At 43.2% G+C, this 15,909-nt stretch overlaps 1 protein-coding gene across 8 annotated transcripts in view; it reads left to right on the top strand.

The window, feature by feature from the left end:
- Nucleotides 1-4,198: 4,198 nt before the first annotated feature.
- The window catches only part of Zxdc (ZXD family zinc finger C), a 39,016-nt gene continuing 27,305 nt past the window's right edge, over nucleotides 4,199-15,909 (top strand). For 4 of the 8 annotated variants that reach the window (XR_002398067.2, XR_002398068.2, XM_087181992.1 and 1 more), the window contains exons 1-5: nucleotides 4,213-5,378; nucleotides 7,920-8,072; nucleotides 8,160-8,238; nucleotides 9,143-9,273; nucleotides 12,651-12,821. Coding sequence is in view for 6 of the 8 variants with exons in the window: in XM_087181992.1 (XP_087038118.1) it covers nucleotides 4,379-5,378; nucleotides 7,920-8,072; nucleotides 8,160-8,238; nucleotides 9,143-9,273; nucleotides 12,651-12,821 (1,534 nt within the window). In the remaining 2 variants the exon portion in view is untranslated. Of the gene's footprint in view, nucleotides 5,379-7,919; nucleotides 8,073-8,159; nucleotides 8,239-9,142; nucleotides 9,274-12,650; nucleotides 12,822-15,909 lie in introns of all 8 variants that reach the window. The other 4 variants (XM_087181993.1, XM_004854146.4, XM_004854147.4 and 1 more) reach the window with 4 other exon arrangements.

Raw genomic sequence — 15,909 nt, forward strand, 5'->3', positions numbered from 1 at the left:
AATGACATACCAACCCTCAAATAAAATTTTAATTTAAATGATACTATTGGAGATAGATCATAGAAGCTACGTTAATCAGCTTTGCATTGGCATAATGAACTATCTGAGTCAATTAACTTGGAAAGAGAAAAGATTTATTTTGGCTCATAGTTCTGGATGTTCCAATCCAATATCAGGAGGCCTTACAGTTTTAGGGCTCTAGCAAGGATAATAGGTGACAATGGCAGGGAGTATATGGCACAGCAAACTGCTTAATCATGATTCAGGGAGCAAAGAGAGAAAGGATGGACCAAAGTCCCATCATTACCCTACTCTGTTTGACTTCTGTGAGGCAGGTCTTTCTTAGACCTCTGCAGTGACCTCTTGTCTAGCCTCCTTGCCTCCGTTCTTACCCTAATTCTATGTTGGAGACTCTGCTCTCAGGGACACCATTGTAAAATACAATGGTAGCATGTAACACCTCTGCCTAAAAACCTACAGTGGTTCCTCTAACCCTTGCTGGATCCTCAAGGCCTGAGGACCCAGATATAGATGAGGACCCTAATATAGCAAGGCTCCTTGGAGACTGTGAAGGTCAGCAAGGAGGTGGAGGAAGACCTAGAGCAGAAGGTTCACAAGTACCCACAGAGGAGAGCAAGTCACACAGGACAGGCAAGATACCACCTTCCAAATGTCCATAAGGCTGACTACACCTGCTTGAAAAATACTCTAAAAAAGTAATATAAGTCATTATTGAAAAAGGGAGAAAAAATAGAAGAGGGTGATATCCATATTGCTATCAAGTATTTTCCAATAAAATTTTCTTTTTACTTTTACTGTGGTAAAGTACACACAACATAAAATTTACTACTGTAAACATTTTTCAGTGCCCAGTTAATTGGCATTAAATACATTCACATTGTTGTGTAATCATCACCTCCATCCATTTCCCAAATTTTTCTATCTTCTCAAGCTGAAACTCTGTCCTCATGAAGCATTACACTTTTCATTCCCCCTCCCCAGTCTCTGGCAACCACTCTTCTTTCTGAATCTATGAATCTGGTTACTTTAAAGACCTCACATATGTGAGAATCATACAGTGTTTACCCTTTTGTGTCTGGCTTTTTTCACTTAGTATTATGTTCTTAAAGTTCATCTATGTTGTAGCATATGTCAGAATTTCCTTCTTTTTAAAATGCTGGATAATATGTCATTGTATAGATAGAAAACATTTTGCTTACCATTCCTCTATCAATGGACAGGTCTTTTACTTCCACCTTTTGGGTACTATGAATAATGCTCCCATAACACAGGTGTTTTCAGTTCTTTTGAATATGTACCCAGAAATTTGACTGCAGAATCATATGATAATTTTATGTTTAATATTTTGAGGAACTAGAAAAATGTTTTCCATGGTAGAAAAATACATGTTTAATCATAAAATTATTTTTTAAAACATTTGCTTGTTATTTAAAATACAATCAAATAATGCCAAAGGGAACCAAGTGTAAACACAAAGCCCCTTTTTCCCACCTCACTTCAGAAGTAATCAAATGTGCTAGCAGTTTCTTATGTTTCTTCCTAGAAAATTGCAAAGTATATGGAACTATATGCACACATAGGCAGTTTTCTTTCTCATACACAAATGGCATCATCCTAACCAATGTTCTGTACTGACTTTTAAAATATACTCTAATAGGAATACATATAACATAAAAGTCATCACCACTGTCTAATTTCAAAACAGTTCCATTACCTTATAAAGCAAACTTGTAGCTATTAGCAGCTGTCCTAACTCCCCCTCTCCCTCTAGCCACTGATAATCTCTAACCTATTTTTTACCTATATGGATTAAACAATCCCAACATTTCATATAAGGAAAATCACATAACATGTAGGCTTTTGTGACTGGCTTCTTTCTCTTAGCATAATATTTTCAAGGTTCATCCATGTTGCAGCATGTGTTAGCATTTCGTTCCTTTTTAATGGCTGAAAAATACTGTATCCATTGTATGAACAGATCACATTTTATTCACCCATTCATCTGTTGATCTGATGAACACTTGGGTTACTTTTTTTGGTTATGATGGCTAATGCTGCTATGAACATTCACACTCAAGTTTCTGTGTGGACACATTTTTTCTTCAGTAGATATCTAAGAGTGGATCATGTGGAAATTCTGTTTAACTTTTTCCCCCCCTGTACCAGGGATCGAACTCTGGACCTTGCGCTTATGAGGCAGGTGTGGTGCCACTGAGCTAAATCCTGGGCTCAGTCTATGTTAAACTTTTTTTTTTTTTGGTACCGGGGATCGAACTATGTTAAACTTTTTGAAGAAGCTGTTTTCCATATGACATCATTTTACATTCCCACCCACAATGTACAAGTGTTCCTATTTTTTATATCCTCACCAACACTTGTTCTTTTCTGCTTTTAAAATATGCTATCCTAGTAAGGTGCAGTGATATCTCATTGTGATTTTGATTTGAATTTCCCTAATTTCCCTAATGATTAATGCCGTTGAGCATCTTTCCTTACAGTTTTTGGACATTTGCTTATCTTTTTTGGAGAAATGTCTATTTGAATCCTTTGCCCTTTTAAAAATTGGGTTGTCTTCTTGTTTATTTATGAGTACCTTCTGTATTCTGGACAGTAGATCCCTATCCGATATATGATTTGGAAATTTCTCTTCCATTCTATGGGTTGTCTTTTCACTTATTAATGCCCTTTGACTCATAAAGGTTTTTAATTTTGATGAAGGCAAATTCATTTTTCTTCCATTGCTGATGCTTTTGATATTACCTGTAACAAACTACGCCCTAATCCAAGGTTATGCAGATTTATAACCATGCTTTCTTCTAATACATAGTTTTAGGTCTTACATTTAGGTCTATAACATCAATTTTAAGTCAATTTTTGTATGTGATGTGAGACACACAGTACTACCATTGTTGAAAAGACCACTGTAGCCTCCACTAAATGGTATTAGAACAACATATTTTGGCATATATTCATATATACACACATGTATATATAATAGATGTATCTTGTTTTTAATATTATGATATACTTTATTTTAAAAATACCTCTAATGGTAATAAAACATTTGCTTATTTGTAAATATGTACTGGGAATCTCCCCTACCAGGCTCTGGGCATTCATCTATGCATGAGACACAGTTCCCATGCTGCAGAAGCCTACATTCTAGACAGGGAGATAGTGAATGAATAGGGAAGGCAGAAGGGGGCACCTAAACAACTGCATGATGAAAGCTATAAAAACAAGCAAGGTGAGAGGTGGGAAATAGGGGGCCTGAGTAAAGGTGTAGTTTAGAAAGTTAACAAGGTCCTCCCAGAAGAATCAAAGAAATCTCTGCCAAGTGTATGAGGAAGGAACCAGCTTGACCTGTTGGAGAACCTGAGGAAATGGTGTGCAGTGCAGCACAGGCAGGCAGTGAGATTGTACAGTAAGAGGGAGGGTGCTGGGAAAAGAAGGTAAACTCTTTCCTATGCTTGGGGGTGTGAAGAGCAGACTAGCAAGGCCTTATGGGCAATGGAGAGCAAGGGGAAGGTGCGCAATGATTAGACCTGCATTTTTAGATCACAAAAGCTTGCCATGTGGAGAATAGATTGAATTAAGGCAGTAGGGTGAATGGAGACTGAAACCAGATACTAAGATATTTTTCTAAAAATCTAGGAGTGAAATATGAGTTTAGATTTGGGTAGTGGTGAAGCCAAGAAGTGGGGACGGGGGACTCCAGATTGAATATTCAGCTCCTCATAGAAAGAAAAGGATAGCAGAGTCCTGGGAACAGTGACAAACTTAGCTTCGGTAGGCTGAGGCTGTGTCAAGTTTGTAGAAAATATAGGTAGCAATGTAGGCGGGGGGTTCCATCAGGGAGGCTTGGGTTGGCACCCAAAGAACCTGAGGAGCTCACGTGAGGGCCATTAGCGGGTGAGTGGGCACTTTAATAAGCTCATAGGGAAGTGGTACAGCCTGATGAATGTTGAAACCCAGAATTTACCTGCTCCTGATTCTGTGACCTCAAGCAAAGGACTGGACTTCCCTGTGCCTTTTTCCTGAAACTTGTAAATTAGCTCGTATTTCCAGTGTTTAGGACACAGTAAACGCTTACGAGATGTCCATTAGTATTAATCTTTGCGTCTGCACTACCTAGATACAAAAATATGACAAAGTCAGAGGAGCCTGGAGGATGCACGGAGAAAGAAAAAGAGGCTTACAAAAACTGCGGAGGAGCCCGCGGCGACCCGCCCTGCCCCGTAGCCTCGGGTCTGGGACAACCCTAACCGCTCTGCGCGCCACGCCCACTACTCTCGCTGCGCACGCGCCGAACCTTGGCTGCGGCGTCTCCTAGGGGCGTCCAGAGCACGTCGCACGCATGCCTGAGAGGGGCGGGCCGCTTTTCTTCCAAGGTGGCGGCCGCTTCGCTGCTGCTGGGCCCAAAATGGATCTCCCAGTTCTGGTTGCCGCTCCGACGGCGCGCGGAGGCCAACATGGCGGCGGCTCTCCAAGCCGGCTTCGCCGAGGCCCGGGGCCACCTCCCAACGCGAGCGCCGGGCGTCGCCGCCTACTACTACTGAAGGACTCGGAAGATGGCGGGCCCGGGCCAAGATGCAGAGAGGACCCTGGGCCGAGCCCGTCGCCCTCCGAGGACGGCAGTGACTCCTTCTTGGTCTTGCTGGAAGTGGCGCGCGGCGGTACCGCGGAGGCCGCCGGGCGGCAGGACGCGGAGCCAGACCCTGGCGCGAGCTCGGCGGGCCGCCCTGAGCAGGCCTCCAGCGGCCCGGCCGGCGCCGCCCTCGCGGGCACCGTCACCATCAACAACCAAGACCTGCTGGTGCGCTTCGATCACGGAGTCTTCACGTTGGCCGCCGCACCGCCGTCCGCTCCTGCTCCGTCTGGCGGCCGCCGGCCCACAAAACCGGGCACCGAGACCCCGAGCTCCGCGGAGCGTCATCGCGGGCCCTCGGGCTCCAGCTCTGGCGTGCCGGGCTATCGATGCCCCGAGCCGCAGTGCGCTCTGGCCTTCTCTAAGAAGCACCAGCTCAAGGTGCACCTGCTAACGCACGGCGGCCTGCAGGCCCGGCGGCCCTTCAAGTGCCCGCTTGAGGGCTGCGGCTGGGCCTTCACCACCTCCTACAAGCTCAAGCGGCACCTGCAGTCGCACGACAAGCTGCGGCCCTTCAGCTGCCCGGTGGGCGGTTGCGGCAAGAAGTTCACTACCGTCTACAACCTGAAAGCGCACATGAAGGGACACGAGCAAGAGAGCTTGTTTAAGTGCGAAGTGTGCGCCGAGCGCTTCCCCACGCACGCCAAACTCAGTTCCCACCAGCGAAGCCACTTCGAGCCTGAGCGCCCCTACAAGTGTGATTTTCCCGGTAACCGAGGATTGTGGGGATGGGCGGGCTCAGTGACTGAGGGCGCTGGACAGCCAGCCGGGCAGAGATAACAAATCTACCGCTCCAAGTGGTGCCACCCCCTCTGTCTACGCAGCGTTTTAGTGTGGGCTACTTGATTTAAGTAAGAGGCTGATCTAAGTAAAGACGCACTTCCGTGTTTGTGTTCTAGTTCCAGGTGATTAGATTTGAAGTTTGGACGCTGTCTTGCTGCAGGATTTCCACTATGAGGTAGCACAAATAATCATAGCTGCCCGTGGGGAGGGCAACAGAGCTCTAAGATGTTTCCATTTAATTGATGAAAATGGTAATACGTCTGCATGGAAGAATTAGAAGTCAGGCCTTTATATTCCTTAGTCTTGTGGTTTAGAAATATTCTGTCGTCATATATTGATGGGCACTCTCCGAACTGGAGGAACAAAGATGAATATGCCTAGCCAGGTTAGGTACAACACACAACACGATGCACACACTGAGAGAATGGCCACAGGTGTATGGCACATCCATTTTTGTATCTTTTATACTTTATATTCATTGCATTTCTCAATTCTGTGAAGTTTTTAAAAGTCCTTTTAAGTTTGTGAAATTTTAAAACTATTCTCATTTTACAGATACTAAGGCCGAGCAGTATGGATAAAATCCGCTGCTGGTTCTTCCTCCAGTGTGTTTACCTGCACTGACTGGGAATGTAAGACTCCAACACAATGAACTTTTCCCTGGGCTAGGCAGGTTAGGCCCTCTCAAAAGGACAGGCTTACCTCCAGAGGAGCAAGAGAACATTCCTGGTCTGGAAGACTGGAGAATAGGGTAGGAGCTGGCTTTGGGGGAGGGTGAACTGTAGAGTGGTGTGGGCTGTGCGAGGCTGTTGGAGGGCCTTCCCTAACCTGTTTATTGAAATGTACTTCAGAGCACTGGGTATGTAACTCAGTGGTAGAATGATTGCCTAGCATGCACAACGTTCCATTCCTAGCACAGTAAAAACAACCCCTCCACACACACTCAGACGTATTTGAGCAAGCTCCTAGTGTGCCTCTTGCATGCATATTAACATACACATGCACTGCTCTCCTAATAGTAATGTATACTTTAATGTAATGTATGCATTATAAAGTATAATAGGGATTTTGAGTGGTGTGAAGAGTATTAACAGGCTCTAATATTTTCTTCTCACATGCCTTTGAATGGTCTTGTGCATTCATTCCTCTGTGTGGAAGACATGACTTTAGACTACTGACTCAGCCTACTTCAGTGGTACACTCTTTTTAGCTACACGTTTGTGAAAATATCATGGTGGTTGTAGACTCTGGTGAAAAGGACATTATTCTGTGTATAAGCTATGAATGGTCTGGATCTGGTTTGCTTCAAAGCATAAGGATCCCCTGGGGGTTTTATGTTTCTTGGTCACTGGGCCAGATGAGGGGCTGGTGAAGCACCATTCAGTGGTCCAGGCACAGGTTTCTTCAGGGCTTGAGCCAGAGAATGTCAGTGGGAATGGTGGTGGTGTTGGTGGTGGTGGGTGGTTCAGATAGGAAAGATTGCAGAGGTAGGATCAAAGGGGCATGGTTGTTGATTGGCACACCTGGGATAGGGAGATCTTGATAAGATAATGGAGCATGTCTGTATTCAGGTTTACTGGAGCAATTGTGTGAACACACCAAAGCCCAAAATAGGGAATGCAAGGAACTAAATTCAGGCCAAAAAGGGTGTTTAGGAAGATTTCTGTTAGGGAAAGTAGGGTTCTTTGGTCTTCTGCTTTTATGTAGTGTATAACTGTGTGGTGATTTACAGGCACACTGATAGCTACAACAAAGACACCTGTAAAACTTCTTGTGATTTAATGTCTTCCACCCTGTTTGAGCACTGAACATTTTTGTCAAAAGAATATTGGTGAAGTGTAGGCTTTTGGGCTGGTGGTACAGTTGGGGGCTAAGGAAGTGGAGGGAAAAGCCAGATGAGTGACAATTATGAAGCAGAACAATGAGGAAATGGACAAAAGGACAAAAAGAAGCCAGATAACATGGTGCTGGCAATTACAAAGGAGAAAGTTCCTAAGTGTAGAGGATGTAACATCACCCCAAAGAAGTGAAAAGTCTTATTATCAAGATGGTTTATAACCTTCAAAGCTCAACTCCACTAGACAAAATCTTGTTCATAAATTGTTAATTTCTCTTCTGGGGTTTTCTTATGCCTCACACATGCGGTATTGACATTTGAGTTCATGGAAGGTACATCTAATGCATGCAAGATCAGTACAACAGAACTGGCAAGCAGATAGCTGGGCTTGGAGGTCTTTTTCTTGATCAGTTGCTCCATCTCCAAGTTGCATTGTCCATGTGCCTATGGGCTGCTGTCAGCTACCCCTGCTGTAGTTATTATAAAGCCAAATATTCACATTAGATGGAGCTTCTGAGTCATTTTTTTCAAGGTGAACTGTGTCCTGGGTTGCAGCTAGCATTAACTGCATTGTATGATTTTTTTTTTTTTAAACACACTGTGAGCAGAGTTTGTGTTTTCTTTGTTCAGGCTGCGAGAAGACATTCATCACAGTGAGTGCCCTGTTTTCCCATAACCGAGCCCACTTCAGGGAACAAGAGCTTTTTTCTTGCTCCTTTCCTGGATGCAGCAAACAGTATGATAAAGCCTGTCGATTGAAAATTCACCTAAGAAGTCATACAGGTAATATATCATCATTTGGACGCAAGGCTTATCTCTCTGGTAGCTGTTGCATTTTTTCATTATGCCACGTCACTTTTCTTTTACAAGGTGAAAGACCATTTATTTGTGACTCGGACAGTTGTGGGTGGACCTTCACCAGCATGTCCAAACTTCTAAGGCATAAAAGGTAATCTTTACATTTTGTTATGTATTACCAGCTTCAAAAATGGATGAATTGTTTGTCAGTAGGAGAAACCCATGGATAGAAATATATAGTGTTTTTTGTTTTTGTTTTTTTAGCTATTTAAAAAGAGTTCAATATAGGTATTGGGGAGACCTGAACCCTACAAAAGAGAAAATTACTCAAAATCTATATATTTTTCATACTTAATTGGTATAGTTTCTATAGTTACCTTTTCTTTTAACATTGTAGAATTAAATTTTCCTCATGTCATTGAAAACTTTTCTTGATGATAGTGACAGTCTTAGGGCCCCAAGTCCAGGCGATGAGATTTACATGTGCATCTTATTCCATCTTCATGACAGCTATGACACTAATAGTCTTCTCTCTTTTGTAAAGTGAGACTCAGAGGATGGATGGTTTTTCTAACCTTGCATAGTTGGGATCTGAGGGGTTTAATATGAAAATATTATTTAGGAAAAGTCACAGTTTTTACAAGTCTACCTAAGAGGATCTTTTTAGCATTGCAGCCAATGTTCTGTGTTCACCTCTCATGGCTCTCTGTGGCTGGGAAAGCTTGTTTATCATGGGAATTTCTAATCAGTGGAAACAGCTTCCTCATTATATTTGGGACTCAGTTGTTCCTACACTGAAACAGCACTAAATTGTTCTGTGTCTGACTTTAGGGCAGGCTGAGTCATTAAAGTAGAATTTCTACTTATGGGGTAGCTAAATTACGAACTTGTTGTGGACTGAAGACAGAATTTCAGATTTTCTGAAATGTGCTGATCATTATTTTTCAGTGGAAAGAACTTGTAGTTTGGTATATTTTGCAGAATTTTAAAGAATCACCCCTGAGGCCTTGTGAGTTGTATGAGTAATCCCCTCCATTGTTTTTCTGCTCTTGCAGGAAACATGATGATGACCGAAGGTTCACCTGCTCTGTGGAAGGCTGTGGCAAATCATTCACCAGAGCAGAGCATCTTAAAGGCCACAGCATAACCCACCTAGGCACAAAGCCATTTGAGTGTCCTGTGGAAGGTAGAGTTTAAAATGTTCCTTTGCACTATTAACTACATACCATGCCAACATTCATGGTGTAAGTTTAAGTTGTTTTAAGGTAAGTTTTACCTTGCTTAAAGACAAGGTAAGTGTAAATTACACAGGTATATTCATTTGGCTTGTTGAGTGAGTCACACCTATTGTCTTGGGAGTTGGAAAGAGTACAGACCTAAAGTCCTGCCAGTTTGCCTCTGGCCCCACCATTGTATTTGTGGCTCTGGTGGCTATGAGGATTAGGTGAAATAATGTGGAAAAAAACCCTTCTTTTGCATCTGGCATATACCTTGGACTCACTAAATGGTAGGTAGCTACTCTTGTTGTAATCGGACAGCAATAAAGCTAGGCTGACTTTTTAAAAGGGTTGTTAGTAACCTTTTTTCTTTAAAATGCTGAAGGCATAGATCATTTGCCAAAAATGTGCTGTGGGGTCCCATCTGTGCCAGCCCTACTATAGTGCTGCAGGTGTCCTAGGAGGCATCAGGCCAAGACAAGTCAGATTGTCCTGTAAATCACTGGCCTCACCTGCTTCTCTGGGACTTGGTTTCCTTAACTGGAGAAAGGGATAATAAAACTAACTTAAAACTAAGGCCAGTGTGTAGACCATAATGAACACAGTAAAACTGGTATAACCAGGATAGGATAGGGGTAGATAACCAAGCCACAATCCTTCCACCAGCATTCAGCTGGGAGTGCATATAGGTGAACAGATAACATGAAGGCTGTTGTAGAAACACAAAGGGTTCACCCATACTTCCCTTGGGGGGTTGTGGGAACCCCCCTCCCCCCACCCAGTCAGTCTCAGGAGGAGGAATAGGAATCAGATCCATAGGAATAGATGTTAGAGGCAGAAAGACCAGTATGGGCGGGCGAATCTTCAAGAGGTGTAAGAGCAGCAAGCCAGGTGCATAAAGTGATGAGATCATGTACAAGTTGTGCATCAGTGTAGCTTCATGACTAAAAACAGGCCTGCGGGATACTGTAGGTATCCTGGGATGATGGATATGCTTGGGCTAGGGGTTGGAAGCAAGAAGGGAGAAAAGTATATCCGTGACAGAGATAGGAGTTAGAATTAATAGTACATGGTGACAGATTTGGATCCAAATGGAAGTGAGGGAAAGGCAGTAGTTGGTGCTAGTGTGTCTCAGCTGAGGTCAGAATGTGGGGGCTAGTTTGGAGGTGGGATTTGGTTTGATCTTGGTGCATTTTATTTACCTATAGCTTTGTAAGTTCAGATGCTCAGAAGACTGGAACTTGCTGAGCTGGCTGAGCTAGGAGTGAAGCAGGTAGCACATGAGTCATCGTTTAAGTCATGGAAGTGGATGAACTTTTCAGTCAGCAGTATAAAGCAAAGAGGCTGTGTAGGGTGGTGATTAAAATTGTGAATTCTGGCATCAGACTGCCTGGATTCAAGTCCCAAGTGTGCCACTTAAGTAGCTCTGGGACCTGCGACAAGCTGCTTAAGCTCTCTGTACTTCTTTTTCTCATTTGTAAAGTGAGTAAAATCTCATCAGGTTATTAGGAGGGCTCAATTAATTGTTAAGTTTTAAGCATATGAAAACATCAGTATATGTCAGTTGCCATTCTTATTATTGTGTGTTTGTTTTTAAGCTTAAAATAGCCCTAGGACTGTACAGGTTCAGGTGGAAAAGTAGGATGGGCATCATGGCAGGAGCCCTGGTGGCAGGTGATGCTGAGCTTAGAGGGAAAATGTGTAAAAAAGGGTCAGCCCAGAGTACCAAGGCTGTCTAAGGTTGGGGAACACCTATAGGGTCATGATAAGTTAATGGTCAAGGTTCTGTGGGGTAACTGAGGCAGAGCTCTGCTCCAGGGCCTTGAAGCATGGCCCGAGTGTGAGGCAGAGGACTGTGCATACTGACAGCTCTTATAGAAGTGACTGGGGCAAGAGTAGTAGCTGACTGCAGAAGAGGGGCAATTATTTTTGAAAAGCTCTCAAGGAGCTTCAAGCAGTCCTAAAATCGAGGTACCAATAGAAGGAGGCTAACAGTGACAGGAGAGAGAGGGAGGACCCATCAGTACTTGACTGAGCAATATTTAGAGAACATTCTCCATGAGGCAGTGGAGAGGGAATTATCTGGTGGAAGGATGGATCCCAGGGCCTGTTCTCTGATTGACGGAGGAAAGTCATTCCCTCTGTTGAGACTGGCTTATGTCATCAGGGTGGTGGGCACAACTGCAGGAGCCCAGGGTCAGGAGATAGACTATTGTAAGAAAAGAGTCTGTAAAGGTAGGATAGGGGTAAATGAGTACGGACCTTGGATGCCTCTGAGGGTAATTTTGAACTTTATTTCATTCTCAAATGAAGCTTTGAACTTTTTTCCAGGTCAGGCTCTGTAGATAAGTATAGCTATATTTGGTCCTCACAACCCTATGAGTTAAGTATTTTACCCATTTTTCAGGAAAGAAAAAGGACTTCTGCAAAGGATAACTTACTTAATAACTAATAGATAGCTGAGCTGGAGTTGGAATCCAGTCACTCATGCCATAGCTGGGTAGCTCCCTTGGCCTGGAACACCCTTCACTGCTACCTGCTCGTGAGATCTTTTTTTTATCTTCTCAGGAGGTATCCCATTTCCTCTGCTTCTAGAGCAGCTCATTGTTTTAGCACTCATTTTATTCTGCCCTTTATTATAAGCGCTGATTGTTTGCAAGTCCTTCCATATCACAAGCCTTTGGCTGCAAGAATTCCACTTCCCCTTTCTGTGTCTGTATGGAGCAGAACTCCAATATATAGGAAAGCAGGGTATGAAGGGAAAGTGGTTGTAATTTTTAGTTTGTCCTGTGTTTACCTCTGGTGATTTTATACAGATTGGAGATGGAAGTGAATAGACTGTGATCAGGGAAATGGCAGCTCTGGCTCCACTCATGCCCTTGACTTAGGAACATTGCCCAGTCTCTGAGTATCAGCTTCAGAGTGGTAAAATGAAAGAAGTTGGGTTTGGTGATCTGTTGAGATAGTTCTAATTCTTAATATCATAGGGTTGTAGTTTTATAGTAATAGCTTAATAGGGGTGACTAATATATATTTTTTGTAACCGAACATGCTGGAGTTGTTTTGAATTAGTCTTGCCAACAACCCCATGTAGTGGGGGAAGAAACGGGAAGAGTTACCCAAAGTCACACATCTTAGCCATGGCAGACACAAGACTTGGTTATTTTTTTGGCCTTTTAAAAACGACTTGCTTTGGATTTTTACTCCTTGTGGTGCTACTTCTGGGGCTGGTCAGTGTTCATCCCTTCCAAGTGACTGGTGCTTGGGAACGTAATCTTATGATTCTGATCTGATGAGGAATTGTTCTTTGGTTTCCTCAGGTATAACTCATTCCTCTCTGTTCCAGGGTGCTGTGCTAGGTTCTCCGCTCGCAGTAGTCTGTACATTCACTCTAAGAAGCACCTTCAGGATGTGGGTGCTCCGAAAAGCCGCTGCCCAGTGTCCAGCTGCAACAGAATCTTCACCTCCAAGCACAGCATGAAGGCTCATATGGTGCGGCAGCATAGCCAGTGCCAAGGTCTGCATTTTAAATCTCTCAGAGAGCTCCAAAGATATGTGAGCCTGGTGCTCATGAGAGAACAGAAATAATTCTATTCCTTCTCACCTCCTTTCTGGGTGGCTAGACTATTAAGATCAGAGCCCGTGGATTTTGGTCACTGAGCTAAGTGGCCTCTTTTGTACTCTCTCCTACCACTTTGTTGCCTCTTACCCTCTTACCCTTCCCTGGTCTTTGAAGTGCTTCCCTTGAGAGTGTTAATTCTTTCACTTGGTTGGTTTTTCCCTAGAATACGTCTCTTAGTCTCTTAAATCTGTGTCTCCTGCTGGGACCTCTCTGAACCTAGTATTGCTGTCTTCCCCTCTCGTTTTTTTTTCCCCACTCACTTTTATTTCTACTGAGCACTCAAGCCTTTTTCCTCCTCTTGCTTCTGCTGTGAAGTAGATTTTATACTGTGGAAGACTTTCCTTTGAGAGGCAACAAGTCCTCCAAGACCTGAGCAGAGTTGTGTTTCAAGCATGGAGAGGGAGAGTGAATGCTGAAGAGAGGATTAGAGAGGTATCATGAAAGAAGTCCAGGGGCACTGAACAAGAAGGGTTCTGAACAAATCAGTACTTGTCATTTGGTACTTTATGGGAAACCTGCTTATCTAGGCCGTATCCATAGTCATGTGGGCAAGGTGTTGAGGGCACCTGGGTAGGAGCAATGGCTCCCTCTTTCTTGGAGCACTCACATAGACCCTGCTCTCTGGGATGTGGGGTTGCTGCTTGTTTGTAGGGCCTGGCTGAGGAAGTCTTAACTTAACTGAAGAATTACTTCTGCTCAGAGTCCATGGAAGCTCTGTATGTTAGTGTAAACAGTCTCTCCTCGTTGTGACCTATGTGGCAAGCACCACTGTGGTGGAGGCAGAGTACCAGTCTGGGGGCACATCCTCTTCCCAGTAGGGAGCCTAGGTAAGGGAACACGTCTTTGAGCCCCATTTCCCTCACCTTTAAAATAAGGAAGAAATTTGAGTAGCTCTTGGAATTAGCCTTGTTTAAGTGCCTATTGCAGAGCCTAATGTACAGTTGGGGCTTGGTGGAAGTTTATGTCATTCCTCTGTTTTTTCTGATCCTGTCTAAAAGTGATCACTTAGTCTCTTTACTTGGTCTCAGGCATTTAAACCTCCTGAAGTTCACAACAATTGCCCATTTTGCTTTGTATTTAAAGAAGTTGCCCTTCTAGCCTCATGAGTGTCTTGAGGACAAGGAGAGTATGTGTCCTACCTAGTGCATGTAAATGATGTCACTGAGTATCACTTTTGTTCACAGATTCTCTCAGCCACCAAGGTCCCTTCTCTCATTCCTGACATTCCCTGTCAAGGTACACCTCCTCCTTTTCCTAACCTGGGTGATATAGTGGCCACCAGAAGCTCAAAGCTGTTCTAGATGAGCTTTCCTTAAACTCTGGTTGGATGTGAGACCCTCTTAGTTGTCTTTGAAATGCCCAATGTATCCCAGGTGTGTATTTAAGATGTATATTGACTTAATTGTATCATTTTTCCTGTCAGCCAGAAGAACAAGTACCACAGTCCTTACCTGGTGGAAAACAAGCACTCAGGAATGTCTGATTACTGTGGGATCATGCCAGGCCTTTCATGGGGTGTTTCATTCACCCTCATGGCAATCCTGGTGGTAATTAGTCTGAGGTGAAAAGGATTTGCCGTGGTTACACTAGTAGGAAGTGCTTGAGGTGGAATTTGAACTGAGATCTGTTCACCTCTCAATGGCATGATCTAACCCTTCCCATTAAGTACTCTACTAACATTTATTTACTGATTTTCTTCATGTGTGTTGTTGCACATGACAGTTTTCCAGGTAATATTTGTAGAATTAATAAAATGCCAAATAGGAAACTCTCTAAATTGGTATCTGTTCACACTGAGATTATTCTTAGTTTCACAGGGAACCAAATCTTTGAGAGGAGCAAGGGAAGTTTTGAAAAATACTGAAGAAGTGAATTTTCCAATTTTAGTTTCTCCAAAGAATCACTCCCATTCCCTTTCAGAGTATTTGATTGGTTCTACAACTCTTACTGATGAAACTTCAAAATCATATAAGAGCTAAAGAAGATACAGTTTTTTGTTTTGTTTTTTTTTGAAGGCAGGGTCTTCAGGGTCTTGCTAAATTCCCCAGGTTGGCCTTGAACTCACAGTGCTCCTGCCTCAGTGTCCCAAGTAGCTGGGATTACAGGCACACAACACCATGCCCACCATGAATTTGGTTTTTTTGTTTGGTTTTTTTTTTTTTTTTTGGTCTATACATTTCATTCATAGGGTTACATTAAAAATATAGTATATGCTCTGACTCGGCATTCATCCTTGGAAAGAATGAGTTTGTGGTTAGCTAGTACTTGGTATTGGAGGAACAGAAACAGCCCTTTCCCTGTGCACCAGGTACTAGCACAGGATGCTGCACTGGAGATTTTCTAGGGAAAAAATAAAGCACTGTTTGGTTCTGTTGCCGAAATTCACTGTGCTCCCATTTTTTGCTTGCCCAGTGGTTAGACTGTCCTGCAATTTGATATGTTGACGTGGACTTGTATATAAACCCTCAGCTTGAATATTCACTGACCTTTTTTTGAGTATGTTAATGGTTATTGTTTCCCCAGAAGTTTTCTGATTATTAAGATAAATTGAATAATAATCAAATATTTAAATAAATATTTAGTGTTATAATAAAAAATTAAGATTCCAGAAGAGGAATCTATTGAATTAATTCTGTATAATCTTTTTTTTTTTTTTTTTTTTTTTTGTTGGTACCAGGGATTGAAGTCCGGTCCTTGTGCTTGCGCAGTAGGCGGCGAAACCACTGAGCTAAATCCCCAGCCCTGAATCTTTTTTTTTTTTTTTTTGGTACCAGGGATCGGACTCAGGTCCTTGTGCTTGCAAGGCAGGCAGCAGAACCACTGAGCTAAATCCCCAGCCCAATTTCTGTATAATCTTTACATGTTGCAAAGGGCCCCAGAATTGTGCCAGGTGCTGAGGGCACAGAGGTAGGTTAAATGGGCTCTCCACCCTCAAGATTATAATCCTGGCTTGGGGGCCATTAGAGGTTGCATATGTGATGGA

This window comes from Heterocephalus glaber, unplaced genomic scaffold, assembly GCF_053883595.1.
Source record: "Heterocephalus glaber isolate CG9 unplaced genomic scaffold, H.glaber_assembly_v1.0 deba00001472, whole genome shotgun sequence".
Classification (NCBI taxonomy): Eukaryota; Metazoa; Chordata; class Mammalia; order Rodentia; family Bathyergidae; genus Heterocephalus; species Heterocephalus glaber.